This window comes from Choristoneura fumiferana, chromosome 29 (assembly GCF_025370935.1).
Source record: "Choristoneura fumiferana chromosome 29, NRCan_CFum_1, whole genome shotgun sequence".
Classification (NCBI taxonomy): Eukaryota; Metazoa; Arthropoda; class Insecta; order Lepidoptera; family Tortricidae; genus Choristoneura; species Choristoneura fumiferana.
The window spans coordinates 9,795,665-9,820,038 of NC_133500.1; the positions used below are offsets into that span (position 1 = coordinate 9,795,665).

Here is a 24,374-nt window from a genome sequence, read left to right on the forward strand (position 1 = left end):
GTATGTATGTATGTATGTTCAAACACAATGCTATGTATTGTTTCAGAATAAATAAATAATAAAAAAAGTATGTATGTAAACTCTTTATGGTACAAAATAAGTAACAAACATTGAGATATATGTAAAATGGCGAACTTATCCCTTTAATGGATCTCTACCAGTCAACCTTTGAGTGGATGACTTTGACCTTATAATGTGGGGTATCGTTGGATAATTTGGATATGCCTTTTTAAAATCAAACATAAAATATACCTACTTAGAAAATTCAGTTCAAAATACAAAATCCATAGAAAATAATAACTCGTTTAGTACCTACGATAAGTAATTTCGTATCGGCTACGGAACCCTATCCTGGGCGTGTCCGACACGCACTCGACCGGTTTTTTTTTTGAAACTTCAAAGCTCATGGGGAATTTTGAATGAAATTCTGAAATGCTCTCTGAGGAGCGCGTATGGGCTGGAACCCATGAACTATCTGCCTGAGAACATAATTAAAACCATTTTTGGTTGCCTCGAAGAGATCTCTTTCAAACGAGAAGGCCGCCCATTTCTTACCTACTTAGTAATTTTCTCTCTGTGTACCTGTTTTTTGTACCGCTCACTATTTGTGGTGTACAATAAAGAGTCACTGTATTATATTGTATTGTAACATATTTAGGGGTTGTTTCACCACCTTGATTAATTTTATTTGGCGGATGAATGTGTTGCCGTCTCCGTCTATTCAAACAAAACAAACAGAGACAGCATCACATTTATCCGTCCAATAAATTTAATCAATCTATCCATTTTTGAACCAGGGGGTAATTCTACGAGTATTTTACCAGTCATATCGCCAGCCTTCAACTTTTGTCTTTTTATTAATATCGATTGATTATTTTCTCAATGTCGCATCTTATTTTAGTTGCAAAATCAACTTAGTCTCGATCGACACAGAGAAGATATTTCTAGGAAGCTATCGCCCTATTTCATAATGAAATTGCCGTGACATCGTCCCATTACATCTATCAATAACTACCGTATTCCATATTCAAATGAGCCTGAACGATTTTAGAAACTAGGTCAATAATACTGTTACAAATAAATTACCCTAGCTAGAATACCTAACTGATGCACTAAATTTTTTTTAATTAATAATCATCGTCTTTTTCGCTGACTGTAGCACTATTTCTTGTCTGTATTTGCACTGACATTCGACTTACATACAAGTACTTGTACCAAATGTCAAGTAAATCTGACCACAGAAAGTGGGTCTAATAACTTGGGTGGCAACATTTGATCTATTTGACAGTGGCGCCCGTGGGTTTTTTTTTGAGAGGTTCTGATTGTTACGTTTTTCTTGCCTAGAATTGCAGTGATTGTGCAAAAATTTATTGTGTATCTTGTGTGTTCTGTGTATCTCGCAGTAAGTACCCTGTTCTTCTCGCCCCCTGTATGGTGGTCGGGGCTTAGAATAACACCATTCCCGTCTAGGAATTCGTAAGAGGCGAATAATAGGCATAACCAGTGTTTCAGTTACCGAGATCCCTTAAGTGGTTCATTTAATAGTTCTTTTTTTTCCTTTTAATAACTCTTATTTTAAAACTGCTTCACCGTTATCTTTAAATTCAAATACTCTGCCGACCTTTCACCACTTTCCGTCAACGGCCTATTTGAATTTCAACTGTCACTTGCCACAGTTGAAACGGACGGCGTTTTAAAATTCAAATCTTAACGATTACTTTTAAAACTATACCCTAAAGTTAACTAAATATTGTTGCATTAACTAAATTCAAATACGTAACGGTTCAATTCAAATTCTACCTACTAGTTTTCATCAAGTTAAATTTAAACCGTACTGACACACCTAATTTACAGGGCAGCTCCGTACGGCTACAGCTTTCTCCGCTCTGCACGGCTACAACTTTCAAAGCTCCGTTCGGCTACAACTCTCACGGCTCAGGCGGCTCCTTTACGCCCTAACCTGACACTAAGCCCTGACGGCCTTAACTTCCGGAGTACTGCACATCCTTCCTGGCTCGTCCAAGACCCTGATCGTTCCGGCGTGGAACACTTGTCCAGGCTGCTCGTTCCTGCCGCCCTAAGGCCCCTTTTGACCTCGGCACCGACGACCACTCAGCTGGACCAGGCCCCCCTGCTGTGGCCAGCCTCTTCGTTCCGGGATCTTCTCTCCGACTCCAGGGAAGTGTAGGCCAGGGAGACCGAATAATCAAAACCGACATCTCATTAAAATCGCTTGAACTTACTACCTGAGATTCTCGTAATACTTTTACTTTTAGTCTGTTATTTTTTGTGTTAAATTTTTAATTAAAAAATTGTTAAAACGTCTTATTGTTTTACTCAAAGAATAACTTACTAGGCCTCCTTTAAGGTCAAACCTCCCCTCAAGAGGTCTGCCCTTGACAAAAGTAGTACTTATTAAAAGTAGCTGAAACTTAGCGCCCTGACTTTCAGCTATTTGAAACATAGTAAACTGAATATTGTTGTCTATTGTGACAAAGTACTAAAATTTTACACTTGTTTTGGAGTTTAATGGTTCATGAGGTTAATTAATGTTCGAGTTTAAAAACGGTAAGTATTCGGAAACAATTTGACAAAAGTTACTGCAAGGACGTATGCACACAACTATGCAAAACATCTACATACATGGTACACTACCATAAAAGATAATACCACTACTGTGTGGATTCTTACCATGGTACTGGTACATACATCTAATATCCCTTACGCCCGTACATTCCAACTGACAATAGAACGATCGTTGCACCCGACTATAACCCGACGGTTGGGCATTTGAATTTGAAATGTTCGATATTCAAATCCTGACGCGCAATTGGACAAACAAGAGCCAATCGCGGCGCCGATCTCTTTTGCGTTAGCGACAAATAAACCGAGAGTTACGTAAAGAGAGAATACGAAAGCGAAAACTTTTTTTGTACAATTAAAAAAAGACGCTTTGAACCTATCTATTTTACATATTTGGAAAAAGTATTTAATTACAAATACATCGAAATTTATTGTAGGTAATCGGATTGGCTTAAAAATAATTAAAAATACTGTGTTCTTACTGAAAGCTAATATAATCTTCCGTGTCGACAACGCCTGCGCTATATGTTTGCATTAGACGCTTGACATCCAAGTGCAGTCGCTAATGCACGCATTACGGTGTCGCTTGACACAAAGCGGGCGCAGTTGTCGGTGGTATTGTTTTCAGGCTAGTCAATTCGTGGAATAATTGAAAATTGGCTTGTTCTTTTGATAAACCCCTTTCTACTTCATGACCGTCAAGGAAAATGTTTTATAAGTGAAAGAAAGAAAAGCTCGTGACATTATTATGATTTTAGCTACGCTCACTTCGTAATCCACGCCTCTCTATTTTGTTCCCCTTACACAAATGTCGCATAAAATACTATTTTCTGCCTGACAAAGTTACTTTCGCAGATTTTAAATGCAGGTAAAACTAACAACTCTCCTATAAATGGCATTTTGATTAGTTGCGAACTCAAGCTTCATAATAACAGTGAACAATCAAGAAAAACACAGACTCAACTCATTTTGAAAGCCGTCAAACTGTAATAGCATAACCGCTGTAATTCATTACGCCATAATGAGTGTTCGAGGTTACATGGCAACCGCGAGATTTAATTTCGCACTCGCGCTGCCTACGTCGCAAGGAAAAACGCGCACGATATCACCGTACAAGAAGGTACAGTCACCAGCAACAACATCTGACACAACAAGGCGTGCATAAATATCTGATAAGACTTTATTCTACACAAAATCGTTTATCATGTTATTTTTTTTGTTGTTTATTCCTATACTGAAAATACAAACCGAAACATAGATGCACAGAAAAAACAGAAAAATAAGACCATCACTGGGAATCGCGTCGCTGCTTAAGTGACTAAGTAAGAAACACAAGCTGAGATATGAGGTGCATAGGGAAATTCGTGTCGGTACCGTTGACCATCAGTGGTGTAGCGGTATAGCACGCGGTACGGATTGCCGAGGACCTGGGTTCGATTCCCAGTGATGGTCTTATTTTTCTGTTTTTTCTGTGCATCTATGTTTCGGTTTGTATTTTCAGTTTCGGTTTTACGGGATGACCGTAAAAGTAAAAATTTGGAATTGAAATAAAAAATACAAAAAGATTCCAAAAAGCCAATCTTAAGTTTATTCCTATTTTAAAATTTTGTTGTCTTTGTGAATGTAAATAAACGTCTTCTTTCTTTCTTTCTTTCTATTTTTAGGGCCGGTAGGACATGTCAGATATTTTTTAATCCGCTGTGTGTGACAGGTAATAATGCAGGTGCAATGCGTCGTTACATAGTATAAATTAGATTCAAGACATGAACAGATTAGGGCGCAGCAATTTATACATAATATTTAATAAGAATTACATTAATGGTGTGTGTGTGAATTTCCCAACCGGCACTGGGCTCGTGTGGGAACTACGGCTCAAGCTCTCATTATGAGAGGAGGCCTGTGCGCTGCAAGCAGTGGGGACGTATAGATGTGATGTTGATATTGTCTCAAAAATTTCAACCGCTATTACTCGTATTTGAGAGAAGAATCTTGTCGCAGGTGATTTTGTGCAACGTTTATGAAATTCACGTCGTAATTTTTTCCACGGGAAGTTTTTCGAAAAGCCGCTATTTGAATTCATCTGCTAGATCAGCTTTAAGCTCGCTAAGCCGCCAAAGCCCCGGAATGTTTCAAAAGACTTCTTGACAATACAACTTTCCTAAACACCTGCGTGGCGTAAAACGAATAAAGCAAGTTCAGACGTTTCACGGTAACAGAATTATGGAAAAAAAGCTGCGATAAAAGTAAATGACAGGAGATAAGCGTGCTTTTTTCACCTTTCATCTTTGGGCTAAGAGAATATTTTTTAAAAGACTCCCGTAAAATACATTAACTTAAAGGGCACTTTCGCCGCGATCTGGGTGAGCGAGCGAAGTGTAGGCGGCATTAACCCTAAATAAGACCCCGTTTATTGGAGCATACTACCACAGAATCAAAAGCAGCTATCGAATACATACCTGACAAAGAATATTTTTAAAGCTTTCAGTAATAACAATGGAAATTGTGACGTATTTCGAAATTAATAAGGTTCAGTATCCAACTCAATGCAAGTGGTCGCTAAATCGCCTCTACCTTATAAAGGGTTCAAATATTGGGACAGCTTAAGAGTATCTACAATCGTGAGCATTGAGAAACTCGATCAAGTGATCAAGTGCTAGTCGGACTCGCGCACCGATGATTCCGTAAACGACGTTTTTGCCTAATACCGACTCACCCTTGACCGATTGTTTTTATATGTTGATGCGAAGTACTATTATTTTCGAGTTTGAGGTTTGTATGCTTAAACGTCAAATCAGAATCGACCCACGAGTATCTGATCGAAAACTAGTAAACTTATCTTGTATGAAGACACCCCTTAATTTTTAATCAAATTATTTTTTTATTATCTGCTGTTGTATGTACTGGCAATAAAAACACAATTTGTGTATGTACATTTCCGTTGTCTATCTATTATAGCTCTTGAGATATAGCCCTGTGACAAACTATATCTTAGTTAGTTTAAAGTAGTTCGTAAAGGTTACCTTACCACTAGATACCCACACCCACAAGGCTCGCTGGAAACTGAAGCTAAAACTTACAAAATTTACATGGAAAAAAACACTTCCCATAAAAAACCCAACACTCCCGTTAATCACTTAAGTGACAGTAACCGAGGGATACTTAGCGAAGTCGCGACATACATTAGCCGGGCGGGACTCGAACCCGCATCAGCCTAAGTATCGTCCTAACTCAGTGCCAAATCGCAGATCAGGAAACCGCAATAAGGACCCGTCACCGCAAAACTGTAGATGCTCGCAATAAATAAACCGGATTATTGAAGTAGCTGTGACAGATATTAGGAGGAGTATAAATACTAAGTATGTTAGTATTACCTACTTAATACTCGGTATCGGACCACCAACTCAAAAAGGCGACCTGGCAGACCTAGACGGCGATAGCGGAATGAACTGGACTACTTCTTGAAGGACTGGCCCTTGTTGCAGTGGACAGAGAGTTTAAGTACCGGCGGGAGGCCTTCGCTCAGCAATAGGACAGAATAGGCTAACAATAATAAAAAATAATGACATCATCATCATCAGCCGGAAGACGTCCACTATTGAACAAAAGCCTCCCCCTTAGAACGCCCGAATGAAAGACAACTCGCCACTTGCATCCACCGGTTGCCCGCAATTCTCACGATGTCGTCAGTCACCTAGTGGGAGGCCTGCTAACGCTTCGTCTTTTGGTTCGCGGTCGCCACTCGAGAACCCCTCCCCCCCCATCTATTCTGCGAGCGATGTGGCCCGGCCATTGCCACCACGACATAGGAACATGAAATATCCGGCAGCTAGTATTTTTACTTAGTATTTATACGCAGTTCGTGGAAACACGAATACTGAAACGGCCCTCAAACTAGCGAATTAAACACGAAACCGTGTGGTTACCGGAACTATACCTAATGGAGTAATTAATGTACTGCACTCACTACATTATAGGTTTTTATCTTAATTATAAATATAATCCAATTTTTTCTCTACGTGTGTGGTTTAACAAATAAATAAAAATGTGCTTTAATGGATCAATTTAGAACATGGTGAAGAAACATACAAGTCGTTGGCATATTTGACATCTGACACTTGGTCATCATCATCATCTCAGTTGGTTTTAGCGCACCCTCTTAGGGACTATTCTCTAAGGGGCTGCGCTAAGTCTATATTCATAGGAGCCTATATGAATAAAGGCGCCACGCCAAAATTCGTCTGGAACAGACGCGTAGGCCTGATGATGATGATATGAATAAAGGAAAGTATACGTTTTTGTTTGTCAGTCTCATAAGAGGCTGTGTCCAACAGTGGAATGTTTATGTATCGAACTTGTTAGGCAATTCGGTGAATTTATAAAAAAAAAAACACTATGAATAAAACAGTATGCCAGGAACTACTTTGCAGGTGGTAGGACCTTGTGCAAGGTCCGCTCGGAGTGCTACCACCATCTTGCTCGCTAATCCTGCCGTGAGGCAGGAGTGCATGCACTGTTGTGTTTCGGCGTGGAGAGTAAGACAGCCGGTGAAGTTACTGGCACTTGAGGTATCCCATCTTAGGCCTCTAGGTTTGCAACGCATCTGCAATACCCCTGGTGTTGCAGATGTTTATGGGCGGTGGTGATATCTTACCATCAGGAGAACCACTTGCTCGTTTCCCATCCAGTCGAATAAAAAAAAAGTAGTAGGTTATCTAGATAGATCTCGGCATCTCAATCAAATGCCTCCATAATGCTGTAAATAAAGTGTTGACATACATACATACATACGAGTACACATGCGCATCAACAAGACCCCTTTTTTTAAATTGCTATTCCATTTCCACCATTAATAAAATTTGTACAAAGGATTTTAATTGCGAGACCTCGTCACCTCACGCCGCCAACTTTAATACCCTTTCGACTTTTTTATTCGTCCCACTCACTCAGAATAGGCTGAATTATGAAAGCCTCAAAGAAGTCAGTCGCCGTCGAAAGTTTAAAATACTTATAAATACTTTTAGCTAAAATATTCTTTTAGTGAAAAAGACGTTTCTGTTCAAAATTATTTTTTTAATTCAAGCTGTTTTTGCTGACTGTACTTTTTGTTGACTGTAGGTACTTGGATTTTCATCCAACTTACACGTATGGCTACCAATTTCAAGCCAATACAACAATGGGAGCTATAATTCATTTTTTTTTATTCGTCTGGATGGCAAACGAGCATGTACCTATTTGTTCCACGCAAACATCAACCTCGCAGTACATATCGTGAACATGCGTGGACAATGATAAATTGTTATTCAAATGTAATAAAGTTGCTTCAAACTCCGACGGGCACTGGTTTATGCTACGCGGGAACAGTTTAAAACAGTTCTGACACAATTTTTAACAAGTCATAATGAACAAGAACAAATTAGCGTGCCAAACAGCCGTGCTCTTTCCCTTTAAGATATCGATACCGATACAAGGAAACACGTAAATCGATACTTCCTGTACTGCTTGACTCGTACGCCAGTGTTGCCACCTCAGTTTTTTTTTCCCAAAAGCTACGCGAAATTACTATAAAATAGGGCACTTAATTTTTTTACCCTAAATAAAAAAAAAAACTAAGCTAATAAATGCAGTTTATTGATAAACTAATAGCTAAACTACTACACCGTTTCGAAACATTATTGGAATGCACCCATTAGTCATCTAGTTCTATGTCATTTGCAGTATTTTTTTTCTCGAAATCGTACATTTCATTCGAAAACTATTACCCAAAAAATACCCTAAATAGTATTTTATCCTAAAAATACCCTTAACTTGTAAAAATACCCTAAATTTAGGGTAAAATACCCTAAGGTGGGGACGCTGTCGTACGCAAAATTAACGTTCTGCAATCGCCAATCCGATTGCCAAGCGTGGCGATTACAGCAATACCCCGACAAATCTTTATAAAAAAAGACTTTATTTCATTCAGATAAAAAAAAAACATTTTCTTTGTTAGTATGTATTAGTCTTATAATCTAGTGTTAGTCGATTTATTGTTATTATTTATTATTATTCTTTTTTTTATGGAAAGTCCAACAGTAGACTTTTTCGGCTGACGATGATGTTGTTGACAGCGTGGCAAATTACGCCAAACCCCGTACCTACTATGAAAACACATTTGGCTTTTGGCACGGGTCAGTTATTATGTAAAAAAAACTCGTGTCTGGTTTGAGTTAAAAAGTAAACCAGCTTGATTCGTCAGTTGATTCAGTAGCCCGCACCGTAACAAAACGATCGGACGACGCGTCAAGGCGTTCGGGGGAAATTGCGGAATCGATCTACGGACGTATCGACAATACGCGTCCGATATGATGAATTGGACGTAGGTTGCAACGACCTACGGTTTCGCTGGAACGAACGTGCGAATAAGACAACGAATATTTTCTTTACGGCAAGTTGAGTGGTGGAGTAAAAGCACCTGACTCAAACTGATCTGATTTTAATCACATTACATGCTAGCTTATATACAAGAATATATCTAAGATAATCTATAGTAGGATTTATATATCTCAATACTCAATACCACAGTATTCCAAATCATCGACACGATCCAGATAAACCATGTGCTACATACCGACACATTTTCCTTCACCGAAAAACTAATGGAGAACGAAAAATATACCCTACACATGAATTCCTAAAAGAAAAAACCACTGTAGCTCAGTGATCTGACTTGTGGGCTTTCATGCAGATGACCTTAAGTTCGATCCGGTAGCTACGGAATGAGGGCTATCGTTTTTTGTCTCACTAGATGGCGCACTGTTGCGTGAGGTTTTTAAGTATGGCTTTCAAGGTCTGTTATTACGGTGTGAAAACAAAGTTTAGATTAAAATCATCTTTAATACACCTTAAAACCGTACCATAAAAATATCGAGCACTGCCAGTGTTGCATAGTCCCGTTTTGTTCGAAAAAAGGAGGACAAAGGTTTCCGAAAGACTAAACTGTCTCAAACACGACATTCATGGCCCGGAACGTATATTTGCCATAATTAATTTCAGATATTGCAAAATATTTCACAAAAATATTCTAATTTAAATAAACCCGCGTAGCTCACCCAAAAACTATGAGATTTGACATTTCGGAGACCTCACGCTACACTAGCGCCTCTAGTGGAAAATTCATACGCGATAGCCCTCATTGTAAGCAGTATTAACAGATGGTCAGTGCTATCATTAAAATCGTTGAATTTGTTGAAAAGTCAGCTCGCTTCCCGGCCTAATAAGAATAAGTGATAAATCATTGAAACCCAGTTGGCGTTAGATAGAACATAAGTTGGAAACAATCCGCGATGGTAAAGTTGCGTCTCGTAAATTCATTACAAGCTTGGGCAATAGCCAAAGAGCCCTGAAACGGAGGGGTTCCTGATTAAAAATGAAAATAAATTTTGATCAAGTTCGTTAATTGTCTGATGTGCCAATTTATTTTGAAATCCGAGGTAATGGATGGAAGTATGAGAATTAAACTCAGACGTCACTTTGCGCAGATCTTCAAATAAACACCACTGCCACAAATATAAAGTATAAAATTGTAGTTCAGCACACGAAAGTGATTGTTAAAAAAATACAGATCAATAGGCCTGAATGTATCGTTTGTTACAAGTTTCAATTTCCACACAGCATTTTATTTCTGGAAGTAATTTTTCCAGTTTTGTTATGTTACTCAACTAACATAACGTAGGTATATTCTATAAGATGAATTAAATTTTGAATTCATTATTTCGTCAACATAGGCTTATTTATTTACGTGATAAACAAACAAAAGAACAAACTATAATGTGCCTGTTGGCGTGCGAAGTAATCATCAAAGAAGAAGAAATCATTTCCAAGAATCCTGAAAACAGTACGGTTCATTATTTTTATTACAAGCTTTTATTTAGTTTCACCTGTCCCGTTGTCTGTCTGTCTGTAGTTAAATCTTGCAAGTTAAATTTGACCAACTTCCAGTATGACTACTTGACTTGAAATTTGGAATACTTATGTAAATTGCGTGACAATACAATAATCAATAATAATAATAGTAGTGACATCCCGGTAGTCCAGCCAGGATCGTCTCCGCAGGACGGAACTCTTCAACGGTTAATAGCAACGACTTGAAATTTGGTATGCAAATGTAGTTTGGATGACAATGCAAGTACAGTCAACAAAAAGTACAGTCAGTAAAATAAGATTGTATTCAAAATGTTTTTTTATGGTTAGGTTATTACTCATCATGATTATTACTATCAAAATTATAAACATTAGTAGCAAAGTAATTTACGAATCGCGAAGACGTAGAATGGAAACCAAACATCGTGCAAGACAGAATAAGGTGAGAGACATGACTGAGCGCTCCCTAAGGTTTCATACAGACATGACGTAACGTATCGGACACAACGTATAAATACAACTTGTTTACAAGCACAAATATAGACAAATCAAACGGCTTAAAAAACATCTTAGATTATTCGGGCAGGTGGAAATGACAATGAATATTTTGAAATACTGTGCAAAAAAATCTATCAATATGTAGTACGTTGCCTGCATTTCGGGATAAGTACCTAAAATAAGTACAGTTCAATCGCTGACTGGCAAAAATGTATTATTTTAACAAAGACTTATTTTAACTTTCTTACTATACTATATACTTCATAATATATGCATTCACATACTAATATTTTAAATGCGAAAGTAACTCTGTCTGTCCATTACCTCTTCACGCTTAAACCACTGATTCAGATTCACGCTTAAACCGCTGATTCAGATGAAATTTGGTACGGATATAGTTTGAGACCCTGGAAAGGACATCGGATAGTTTTTATCCCAGAAATTTGCATTGCGATAAACGAATTCTTGGCAGATGAAGTTGCCAGCAAACGTTATATACGATTTAGATACGGCAATTTCAGCGCAATACCTGCCCCGCGTTCGACGGCACTTAAATACCGCCGGGCACTCCTTAGCACTTTGAGTCCTCCGGGTACGCTTTGATCGCGCCCTGTAGCACTCGAGGGACGGCTCTTCAACGAGTGGGACAGACGGTTTGACGGCTCTCAGAAAGATATATAAAAAGTTCCCATCGACGAACTCTAAAGATTTTCACGATTGAGCCTTCAGTTTGATGATTGAGATGACACTTTTCCCGTATGATTTTTATGATTAAAGCAGTACGATCATTTTGTTAAGAGAAGCCGTGTCGGCCTAGTGGTTTGACCTCCGGATTTTTGAAATTTAAGTGGAAAAAAACTCATGTTTTAAAATTGTCAAACGAAGTCGTATTGATATATTATAGTAATTAACTAACACACTTCGAATAAAATTCTGGCATAAATAAATTAAACGCGTGTTTGCGTGTTTAAAACGAAACCCTTACAGGATCACTTTGATGTCCGTACGTCCGAAATAAATATCAAATACCCCTATCCCCGCTCCCCTTCAACCAGTGAAATTCGAGTCAACGCAAGTCAAAGATACAATCATTAAAATAGATGTGTCCGTAGGTGTGTTGTCGGGGGATCAAAATGGGGGATATTTTAAGATATTTCGATACAGAAACTTACAATTAGTTATGAAGGTAGGTCTTCTAGCACAACCATAGAAAGAAAAATCTAAAACTGAAACCAATATTAAAATGGCACAATACACTGCTTACATTTTGATAAGAAGGAGAGCTTTGTACGAATCACCCAAATACGAACTCGTAGTCGTGGCACCAAACGAGGCGAGCTTTAACGAGCCGATCTAACCAGTTAATTAGTAGATAATATTCACAGGGTAGCTCACCATTAGCATAAACCGTGTCCGACAGGAAGTTAACCGGACGAGTTAAATCAGCACGCGTGTGCGCATAAAGCTGGCTGTCCATTTGCGTGACAGCTAGGAAACATAAATCCGTTAGTGTGCGGCTGTCCTAAGGAAGCCATTGTGATCGCTCTGATTAATCTTGGTAGTGTGCGGCAGACGCTAAGATCAATAGATTGTTCTTGATTTATATACGATTATGACTGTCGATTGCTAGACCAAATAATTATTTTACACACACACACACACACACAAACATCACGCCTGTATTCCCAAATGGGGTAGAAAGGGCACACGAAACGTTACCGCTTCAAGCCACTTTTAGCAATTTTAGGTTTTAAGTTTGACAAAAACTGTATAATAGTGACAGGTTGCTAGCCTGTCGCCTACGGTATACCTGCAACCTATATCCTCAGTCGCCTCTTACGACATCCACGGAAGAAACGGAGAGGTGTAATTCTAACCCGGCACCACACGGGTAAAAATTATTATAGTATAAGGAAATGATAATACACATTTTACACTGTACAAATTGCAGTAAGTACAAAACTAAATTTAATAATCTGTCAAGCAAGAAAACAATTCATTGAATCAGGCGGTACTTTGCGGTGGTCCATATCAATGAACTAAAAGAATTTCTTTGGTCACCCGCGCCCTTCTGATAGCTAAGTTAATGCAAGATATGCGTGTCAAGCAGTTCCTCCACCTCCACACCGTAAGAACACACACAAATCGCTCAAAAACCATCTATCACCACCACCACAACACTACACTGACGCGTTTCGAACTCAACCAGAGCTCATCTTCAGAGCAACACAGCCGTACACCATGCTACCTACCAAATTTTAGACTCATTTAGATATTTATCTATTTATTTGAGTTTTTTTTTAGTTCGTTACATGTCATATCATCATCATCCCAGTATATGCGTCCACTGCAGGGCACAGGCCTCCCTCAGAATGAGAGGGCTTGGGCCATAGTTCCGCGGCCCAGTGCGGATTGGGAACTTCACACACACCATTGAATTGCTTCGCAGTTTGTGCAGGTTTCCTCACGATGTTTCCTTCACCGCAAAGCTCGTGGTAAATTTCAAATGTAACTCCGCACATGAATTTCGAAAAACTCAGAGGTGCGAGCCGGGGTTTGAACGACCCTCTGCTTGAGAGGCGATGGTCAAACCACTAGGCCACCACGGCTTACTCGTTACATGTATGTCTAGGGAATTCCCTTGGGGATTTAATAAAATCCCAGCATTTCGATACAACTGCCGGATCTAATGTTTTACGCGTGCGAAGCCACGCGTAAAGTCCAGTCGACTATAATATGTACAGTCAACGTCATAAATAAGTGATCACTTTTTTACCTTGTCACTCTAACGTCATGTTTGAAAAGCCATAGGAAATTGTGTAACGACTGAAAGCGACAAGGTACAGAAATGATCACTTATTTATGACGCTGACTGTATCTAGCTAGCATTTTCTGCATCTGCTACAAAGGGTTTCTCGCTCGTTCTGATTATCAGGATTAATAAAGGAAACAAGGGAGCTGTGGCGGGCAGCGAAGCAAAAGATCTAGCGTTCCGACCGACCGCGCCTTTGGCTGCCAGCCGATCGGAATGGTCTAGGTTTAGCATTCAAAGGAATCTAGGCGTGTTTGATTATGAAGAATTATCCAGCCTAGCGCGAGTTTGCTATATGCATAGCCAGCTGTTCACGTCGGAATAGATTATAAGAAAAAAAGAAAACATAGATTCGTGACGAGACGACATGAGAAAAAATAAATGAAGAAGGGACAATAGTATGTAGGTAACTATATATTTATAAAACGTGGTCTTTTCCGTATCGGAACTCATTGTCAAAACTAATTTCCAGCCGACATTCTTTTAACATCTTATAACAAACGTGCGTCAGCCACTTCTCGTCAAACAACCGACCACAATAAAACTCAGCGATCTAATTACCCGTGTAATAAACGCCCCAACACCTACCCCTACCCCCCCCCCTCCAACCCCGCCCCGATCCACCAAATTAACATCAAACGGCGCAAAACAATCGTAGCGACGTTACATAATTAATTATAATGGTTTCCTTCGAAACAAAAACGACGGGAAATCATAAAAGCGGTGAAAGACTGACTCGAGCACGCATTGTACGAAAGTAGGTCGTAGGGTAACTTTAAAGAGGGAGGTTCACCTTAACGCCAGGCAACATACCCGATGGGGTACGTGATGCTTTACGGATTACTAACGTTAGGGCAAAAAGATACCTAAAGTACCACATCCCCAACCTATTTTTCTCAAATTATCATTTTGAAAAAAAAAAAAACATTAGACAAAATAACTTATGTACTTGCCGCAATTTTACAGTTAAACAGCATTTTTTTCAAATTGTTGTTTGACAAATAATTATTTGATAATATTTTATTTTGTCATGTATCATTTCGGTTTTTTTTTATTGAATTATCGTTTGACAAAATTTCAAAATACCATACTTGCCCCAAAATATTGCATGGCGTACGATTTATACATACATACTAATGGAGATTAAATTCCTAAGAAAGGTTATTCAGGGTGTACAAAAAAAACTCATACCTAACCTAATAGAGTAGCTTCTTGACAATTTGAAAAAAAAAATGTATTGCCTAAGCCATGCACCATACTTCACTACACTTGGACACCTACATCACCAGAGGATTGCAAATGCTTCCAGCCTTGAGGACTAAGATGTAACATCTCGTGTATCAATCCTACGTAATTTCACAGGCTGTTTCACCTCCATGCCGGAACACAGCATCCCAAGTAGTTCTATCTAAGATGATGGTGGTAGCTATCCGGACGAACCTTTCACAGGATCTCAAAATCACTTGACTAATTTAACCCTCACATTAAACCACATCCACTTAAAGCTACATTAAGAACATTCTCAACCACGGAGATTGCTTTAGTTATTCTTAATTTAAAATTCCCTTTTAATTTCTTAGTGGCGGTAAAAAGAAACTCCCCCAACTCTACTCCCCGCTTCTCGACACAAAACGTCTCCCATTTCCTTGCATTAAAACTCTTACAAAGGCATCATTTTCATGCAAATGTCCGAAAGTTGCTTTTAAATTTTTCCAGCTTTAAAACGTTCTTGCATGGTTAATGCGAGTAGGTAGGTAGGTAACTGCATTTTCTATATGCCGTCAGTGGCCGAAGGCGATAAGTGGTCATTGGTTGTGGAATAATAAGATAAGCTCCCTCGAGTGATAAACAAAGTAATACCTGCGACCGAACTGCGCTTCGGCTAAAACTCAACGACGCATTTTTCCAGAGATAACGTAATAGGCGCGAAAAGAACCGATCTACACAGGATTTAGTCCAGGGTATAAATATCTATATAGTCAAAGATAAAGTATACATCGACCTTATTTTTAGTGGCATAAAGGTGTATAGATATTTTTTACATCTTGGTGACGAACAAATATTTATGACCGTGAGACTGTCCTTTGGTATTTACTTAACGACCTTAATTCCAACCTCCCTCCGAAAAAAAAAACTTATATTGAAGATCATGTTTGTTTATCTTTTAATGGGTATTTAAACTTTATTCGGAATTAAATAACGTTCAGTTCTCACATGTATGATTTTATTATTATGGACTTAAGATGACAGCAGAGAAATATTAAATTATTTACTTTAATAACAATATTAATGAAGTTTACTCATTTGCAGATTTCTCTAACGTTAATAAAATAATAACCACATGGGCGACATAGCTTCGCTCGGGCTAAGACTCGACAGCACGCGTTTTTATCAAAGCTAAATTAGTTGTTTTGTCCCGAAAACTGTCATACAGTAAATTTTAATCAAATTCATTAGAGTGATTTCAAAAGAAATATATCTATCTATCTAGAAATCGTTTAGGTATTTATTATACAAAATAGATATGTAACAAAGACAAAGAATCTGAGATAGGCCTAAAAAATAAATAATTCCATAAGAATTTGATTATTAAACACTTTAATGAATTACTTACATCAAGAATATATTACATAATATCTTAATAACGTTATCAGCCCATAGTCTAGTTAGTCACCGACGTAACATATCTTTAGATAAATTTTCCCAATTTACGGGCTGTTTCACCATCCATTGATTAGTGTTAACTGGCGGTTAGGTGTGATGCCGTCTCTATTTGTTTTTTTCGAATAGACAGAGACGGCATCATATTTAACCGTCGGTTAACGCTAATCAATGGATGGTGAAACAGCCCCTAAGAGTAATTGATAAGGCAAATATTTACCTATTAACCCTTTACCAGGCCCGAAGACCAGCGTGTCTTAATACGTACTTTATATGCTGTTGCAACCGTATTGAACGCCTTGTAAAAAAATGTATTTATGAAAGTCGGAGATCTTCCTTTAAACCAGAAATAAATATGTGGGTTACGGTTATCCCATCGCCTGTCTAAGTAATGAACTGTCATACTAGATTTTGTCGTATTATATTCTTGATCAGGCCAAGGGATATATTCCACCCACATCTTATATCGGTTATAATAGTCAAGATTTAACTCCAAATCTGCTACGATACATTATATCAATCACTGAAAACATTATTTTATGATCTTCATTCATGACACGCTTTAAAATCCAATAATATATCTTTAGCAGCCGTTTAAAATCCACTTGACGAGTGATGTTAGTGGTTTGTTTACAAATTCGAACACTTTACTGAATTTAAGAAAAACACAAGCAGATATATCGAACCATTTTTTGTTATTTTCATGATTTTAATGATTGTAAGGTAATATAATCATATATTTTGCTAAATACTCCTGCGTCCTTGTGATAGGACTAGAATTAGGATGTGGGATGACTCTATCACATTGCCTGGCTAGAATTTCCTGTGTGGGAACTATTCTTCCCATGGCCCGATTAGATTTTGGGTCTCTTTGGTACATGAATTCGTTCTAGGTTGAACACAAAAAACTTTTATTACTTACGTGAGTTTTTATGACATGACAAGACAATTTACCGGGCCATGGAAAAATAGCTCCCACACAGTTAAACTCTAATAAGGCCATGGGATAATGTCAACCCACATCCTAATTCTGGTCATACACAATAATGCATGAATATTAGCAATGTTTACGATTACATTAGCTTCAACACTCAAAATCTACAAATATCAAAAATTGTTCGACCTATGTACTTCTGTTTCATAGAAATTATGGAAAATGTTCGAATTTCTCCGTAGTTTTCTAAAATTAGCGTTCAAGTGAATTTAAACGGCTGCCAAAGATATATTACGCAATTTAGAAGCGTGTTGTGAATGAAGATCAAAAATAATATTTTCAGTGATTGACAAAATATTTTGTAGGTGGTTTGGAGTTAAACTGACTACGGTTACGATATAAGATGTGAGGAATATATCCCTTGGCCTGGTAAAGGGTTAAAGCAATAATGTAGGCGCAGAAACTTTCTATACTCGTACAAAACAATAATATTGATAGTGTTAAATAACAACATCGTTAAAACACAGCAGTCCATTATGTCATTCAATACAATGGATTTGTTTTCAAGATATGGACTCGAGATACTGTCGTTGGTCATTCTCTTTCATTATTTTATCTTTTTATGTCTTTCAAGGATAAATAATCATAATATTTTCATACTATATATCGAAAATAATAATATTTTTATGCTTATTATATCGAGAAGATACCACAAAACATTACCACCAAGACGAAATTCTAGTAAAAAAAACACTATTTTAGTTTACCTAATTTTGCTTTTATTTATAATATGTATGTTTTTTGGTAAGGTATTTATTGTATGGGCCATGTTGACTGAATTAAACGGTTTATTATTATTATTAGCCTTTAAAACTTGTTTAACAATTATTTACATCAAGGTTAGCAAAAGATCGTGATAGTTTAAAGGCTTCTTTGAATCACATTTTCTGTTTTAACATCTAAGTTTATTATGAGTATTTCTCAAAAAGTTGTCCCGTCATGAAATTGTCAAGAAATCAGTTTTGTCAAGAAATTATTAACCCTAAGGACGAGATCATAAAACATAAACTAAAACTACATAAAAAATCCAAAATTTCTTGACGTCAGGAAAACGTCACGAAATCTGAGGAAAAAATTGTAATTTTGTAACTACATCGAAACTTTCTATTGGATCCAACAACAAAGATTATCTGACTTTTTATCACTTTTACCACAAGGTTTTGTATATATTTTAAAACAATGTTACCTACTTATTTTTTGTGGTGAAATAACGTCAGGATTTTTTTTTAAATAAGTGGACAACTAAAAAATTGAAAAATTTACAACTTTTTGAGAAATAGTCTTGTTTGTACATTCGCTATCAGATATTTAGAAGATGGTCAAAAATATCGGCTTATGCACTTTATTTTTAAGGTTTTAGAGTTCATGTTTCGATACTTTTGATCACCTTGGTACACCGAAATTTGATCCGCGAACATTCTAAATATACTCCGAGTACGTATAAAATCATACAAAGTTTTAAAATAATTTATTATTATTATTCGTAGTGCTAAAATAGTGATGAATATAATATCACCTTTTATAATTATAACAAAACCTACTGCTTTTTAGTTTAGGGTTCCGTAGTCCACAAGGAACCCATAAAGTTTAGCCATGTCCGTCCTTCCATCCGTTCGTTGTTTAGCTTAGAGACTGCTAGCTCTAGAAAATAAAATTTTGTATTTATCTATCTATCTAATACCTTTAAACGAGCAATTCTAGTATATATAATCAGAATAATAAAAATAACGTTACCATTGTTCCCTAACGACAAATAAAGTAATTTCGGAGAGAAAAGTATCATCAAATTATTCTCTACTAGTGTGTCGTCTAGTGTGAAGTCTACTCGTACTGCTCTAGTGTGTCGTCCTTTTCTCTATTTAGCAGTTTACCATTTGAGAGAAAAAGTCGGTGAATCTCTTAACTTAAGTGGCCATTTATGTCACTTTGATTTCACAATCGTTTGCGTTTATTTTGTTGTTTACTTCGATCAGCGTCATACGCAGCGAAAACCGTGAGCAACAGTTATTTACTGCTGCGTCATTATTTACCGCCAACATTAATATTAATATTCCTCCAAATCCCGTAAGATTGCAGCCATATTCATGCAAATCTTCCATTGTACATTCAAACTTACAACATTTTAATAAAGCTTGAGTTGCCGGAGCCAACCATTGCAATTCAAATAATGGTAAACAATGGTTGTACGTTTTTCATCAACACATTCACGCTCATTTGTCTATTTTTTAGTATATAGTTCTTTTCAATTTCACTGTATTGCGTTGTTGATTAGAAACAGCTTTGTTCTGTTAAAAGTGAGTCATTATTTTGAGAAATTTAACTTTAAAGCGATTTGAAAAAATGAGTTATAGGCATTTTCACAAAAAAAGTGTACCCTTTCTTTTTTCAATTTTGAATAAAAAATGGTTTTACTCAGAATCAAAAGTACAATGGATTCCGATGGTTTGAAAAAATGACCCAATCAAAAATGTCAGTTTTGTGACGTTTTTTTCCTACATCCGGTATGAGCGTCACAAAAACTGACTCATAAAATTAGTATGAAAAAATTAAATACATTTTGAAAGAAAAGGTACATGTTTTCCTGAAAACGCCCTCATAATAGACGATAGAAGCATCAAAGCGAAAAAGAATAAAAATTAGTTTCATGCTCTAAATGCTGGAGAATATAATGGGATAATCTATTTGTTGAAAATAGTCTGAAAATTTCTGCAGTTTCCATACATTGACTTCCGTGATTTAAATCACTCAAATTTTCATTTACGTTCAATTTTTCACCCTGTATACTTGGTATCGTCATTTTATTAACGAGATGACAGCAGTTGTAAATTTTATAATTCGTTACACCCACGAAAGTCGACAAATTGAAATTTAAAATTTCTTAAATTTAAGAGTGTCTGTAAATTATAAAAAAATATATTGAGTTAAATGTATCCATCTTACGAAGCAGCATCTTGCAGGTGGTAGGACCTTGTGCAAGGTCCGCCCGGATTGCTACCACCATCTTGCTCGCTAATCCTGCCGTGAAGCAGCAGTGCTTGCACTGTTGTGTTTCGGCGTGGAGACTAAGACAGCCGGTGAAATTACTGGCACTTGAGGTATCCCATCTTAGGCCTCTAGGTTGGCAACGCGTCTGCAATCCCCCTGGTATTGCAGGTGTCTATGGGCGGTGGTGATCTCTTACCATCAGGAGACCCACTTGCTCGTTTGCCATCCAGTCGAATAAAAAAAAATCTTACGAAGGCAACGATTTATACGTACTTAGTTTTAAAACTTTCTGACAGTTGGCTCTGTTAGTTAGTAGGCACGGACGGGCAGACAAACTTTTAAACGTAAAGGATAAATCAACAGAAAAAATAATACTAAGTAAACGTGTTTATTACTTATTTTATGATAAAATGCGTTTATCAGTTACAATACGATCAAATGGAAACAGTTACTCTAAAGATAATAATAAAAAATAAAGATAATGAACACGGAAACGTAATATCAGAAAAAAAAACTTATCTGTTCATACAACTGAATCGTTTTATGGAAAGAAGTGAGTTCCAAATCAATAAAGGAGGAACGACAGCTAACGCTTACATTATTAGAAATAAGGCTTAACTATTTACCACCTATTTTAATCACTTCTACGTATGACGACGCCACTTTACACGGAAACGCAACAGAAGCGGCACCATCAACAACAATACTAGCAGCGTTCAAATTGGGAAGAGTCCCGCTAGCAATAAACACTATAGTCTCAGCTATCTCTTCGGGTTCTATAACTGTTTTATTTGGTAAGAAATCGGACATCATTTCAAGGGTCTCATCAACGTCAACATTCAGATTAGCCAAGTAGTTCGTTCTAGTATATCCTGGTCGCACAGCGTTCATTTTGACTCCTTCAGCCGCGAGTTCTACAGCACTTGATCTGGTAAAGGTTTCCATCGCATCAGCGAGAATGGCCAGCGCTACAAGCCCAGGGCGGACTCGCAATGGTGCTCTAAATACATTAACAACATGACCCTTAGTCTTGATCAGATGAGATAAGCATTTCTGTGTCAGTTCATACGGAGCGCGAACATTCAAAGCGAATAATTCGTCAAAATTATCCATGGTCAAGTCGAACATTGATGTCGGTGCGATACCTCCGGCACAGTTTATCAAAACATCAATCCTTCCGAAGATTTCGACTGTTTTTGCTGCAATTTGTGTGCAGCTGGTTTTTTCTGTAAGATCTAAGAGAAGACACAGCGGTAGTTTGCCTGAATATGCTGCACACTCTTTAGAGACCGCCAGGAGTCTTTCTTCGTTTCTCCCTACTATAGTTAGGGACGCCCCATAAGCAGCGAACCTTTTAGCCGTGGCTGCACCAATCCCTGAGCTTGCGCCCGTCACGATCACAACTTTCTCGGTAAAATCCATTTACCATTTAATATTTCCGTCACACACAACGACTGCCTCTTACCACGCTGGTGCGAACACTGCGTATAATTGACTACGTTTCAAGATAAGGCTTATGATATCTCTTCTAAACTGCTGAAACATTGCTAAGCAAAACGATATTTATACACAGTATCTTTTAAATAGTTAATGACGAATCATCCAGTGCCGTAAAAAAAATATGAAAATGTTATATCAAATCTCAAACATTAACTCGGGATTTACAATTCTAAACAAACGTTTCTTACACAATACGAGTAAAACTAAATACTAAACTTAGTCACACTATTCAAGTAACAGAACCGAGTTATCAAAGATTATTTCTACAATATCCTCATCGCTTTTAGAGTCACTACGCAACAGAACCTCCGCCATCAACCACTAAACTAGCTGCGTTTAAATTTGGAAACATTTCACTGGCAGCCAGCAAAATCATCCTGGCTACTTCCTCTGGCTCTATTATTTTCCTATTAGGGACCATCTGAGCCAAAACTTCAAGAGTGTCGTCAAAGTCTTCATCATCAACGTTAATATTTTCCAAGAATCTAGTTCTTGTATGCCCCGGTCGCACCGCATTCATTTTGACTCCTTCGGGAGCTAACTCTACCGCACTAGATTTAGTGAATCTCTCTAGAGCATCTGAAATCATGCCTAGCGCCAGGAAACCTGGTCTAACGCGCATGGGAGCGGCGTACACGTTGACAACATTACCTTTAGTCTTCACTAGATGAGGTAGACATTTTTGGGTCAGTTCGTATGGCACACGTAGATTAATGGCGAACAATTCATCGAAACCCTCCATAGTAGCATCGAATAACGATGTAATTCCTATTTTTCCCGCACAGTTCACTAACACATCTATCCTTCCAAACGTTTCCACCGTTTTCGTTGCTATTATTTCGCAGCTGTGATTTGCTGTTAAGTCGAGTAGTAGCCATAGAGGTTTCTTTCCTTGAGCCTTTTCACAGGCCTTGGCGACGTCCTGGAGTCTCGTTTCGTTTCTTCCAATAAGAGTTAACGTTGCACCATGTGCGGCGAATAGTTTGGCCGTCACAGCACCGATGCCAGAACTGGCGCCTGTCAAAACAACAACTTTGCCGGTGAAATCCATCGGTTTACTAAATGAGTACGACGACTTATCATTTAACACATACGTCTGCCACCAATCGTGTAACAGCAAACACTGATACGACCATTTATTTACACTTATCTTGCGGCCACCGTATCTATATATTTGATAGTTACATCACAGCTTTTTGTAAAACTCGCATACCACATAATAAGCACAAAACCCAACTTAAGGTCAATGAATCCAAATATAACCACAAGAGATACGTCCATATGAACTAAAACATAATCAAGGTCAAACATTATGTTCAAACGACATGATGATGATATGTCCCTGTCATGCCCTTAAACAGGGTTGTAATTAGACCTAAGGTGACTGTACAAAGTGCAATGATGAAATAAATGAATTGAAATGTTTGACGACCGGATGGACAAGTGGTTAGAGAACCTGACTACGAAGCTTGAAGTCCCAGGCTCGATTACCGGCCGGGGCATATATTTGTATGAATAATACGAATGTTTGTTCTCGGGTCTTGGATTATTATTATTATTATTATTATCGTACGGCCTTTCAAAGATACAAGTCCTGCGTTTCTTATAAAACTAAATCTAAATTATTTAGCCAGTCTATAGCCTCCCCAGAGCATCTGTTAAGCCCCCTGAAGCCGCCAGCAAAACGTCGGTTGGGGCACTCCTCCACGATGTGGTAGGCTGTTTGCTGCGGAGCGCCGCAGTCACACGCTGGAGAGTCTTTAAGGCCCCACTTGTGCAGGCAGTAGTTGCAGCGGGCGACACCCGAGCGGATGCGGTTCAGCGTCGTCCAGTTCTTACGACTGGCTTTGAAGCCAGGTAGCCGGGCAAACGGGTTCTCCACAAGGACACCCGCTGAGCATTCCTGGGACTGCCAGTCGGCTGACCAGGCAGCCCGGATATTGAGAGGTTGGCGGATGACGGGATCTGACCAGAGCGGCTTACGCGAGGAGAGTCGCTGCGGTATATGTTTGTCCAGGGTTCTAGTAATCGGCAACCTGTGCGGGAGTTGGGTACCGATCGCTTTACCCCATTCTGCCGCCGCTGCCTGTGTGCGCCTCAGGTGCGGAGGGGCTATGTTAGCCAGCACGGAGAGCCAGGGAGCTGGAGTGGGACGCAATGTCCCCGTGACTATCCGCATTGCCCGGTTCAGCTGAACGTCGACCTTGCCTGTATGAGCGCTCCGATACCACACCGGGGCACAGTATTCTGCGGTGGGGTATACCAGGGCCAGGGCGGAAGTCCGCAAGACATCAGCGCGAGCACCCCACGTAGTCCCAGCCAGACGTCCTATCAGGTTCACTCGGGTTTTCACCTTCTGCGCGGAGGCCTCCAGATGTGCACGAAAAGTAAGCGACCTATCTAAAGTGATACCCAGGTATTTAGGAGTAAAATTATGCCGCA

The 24,374-nt window shown here is 38.4% G+C and overlaps 3 protein-coding genes across 3 annotated transcripts in view; all 3 read right to left on the minus strand.

Annotated features, from left to right (window-relative positions):
- sm (heterogeneous nuclear ribonucleoprotein L) overlaps positions 1–24,374 on the minus strand; it is a 455,512-nt gene that overhangs the window by 153,663 nt on the left and 277,475 nt on the right. The window lies entirely within an intron of this gene.
- Positions 20,805–21,855, minus strand: LOC141444332 (uncharacterized oxidoreductase SERP2049-like). The gene has a single exon (XM_074109867.1). The coding sequence runs from the start codon at positions 21,852–21,854 to the stop codon at positions 21,051–21,053; it is 804 nt and encodes a 267-aa protein (XP_073965968.1). The 5' UTR covers position 21,855; the 3' UTR covers positions 20,805–21,050.
- Positions 22,218–23,452, minus strand: LOC141444334 (oxidoreductase UcpA-like). Its single transcript, XM_074109869.1, has one exon. The coding sequence runs from the start codon at positions 22,981–22,983 to the stop codon at positions 22,225–22,227; it is 759 nt and encodes a 252-aa protein (XP_073965970.1). The 5' UTR covers positions 22,984–23,452; the 3' UTR covers positions 22,218–22,224.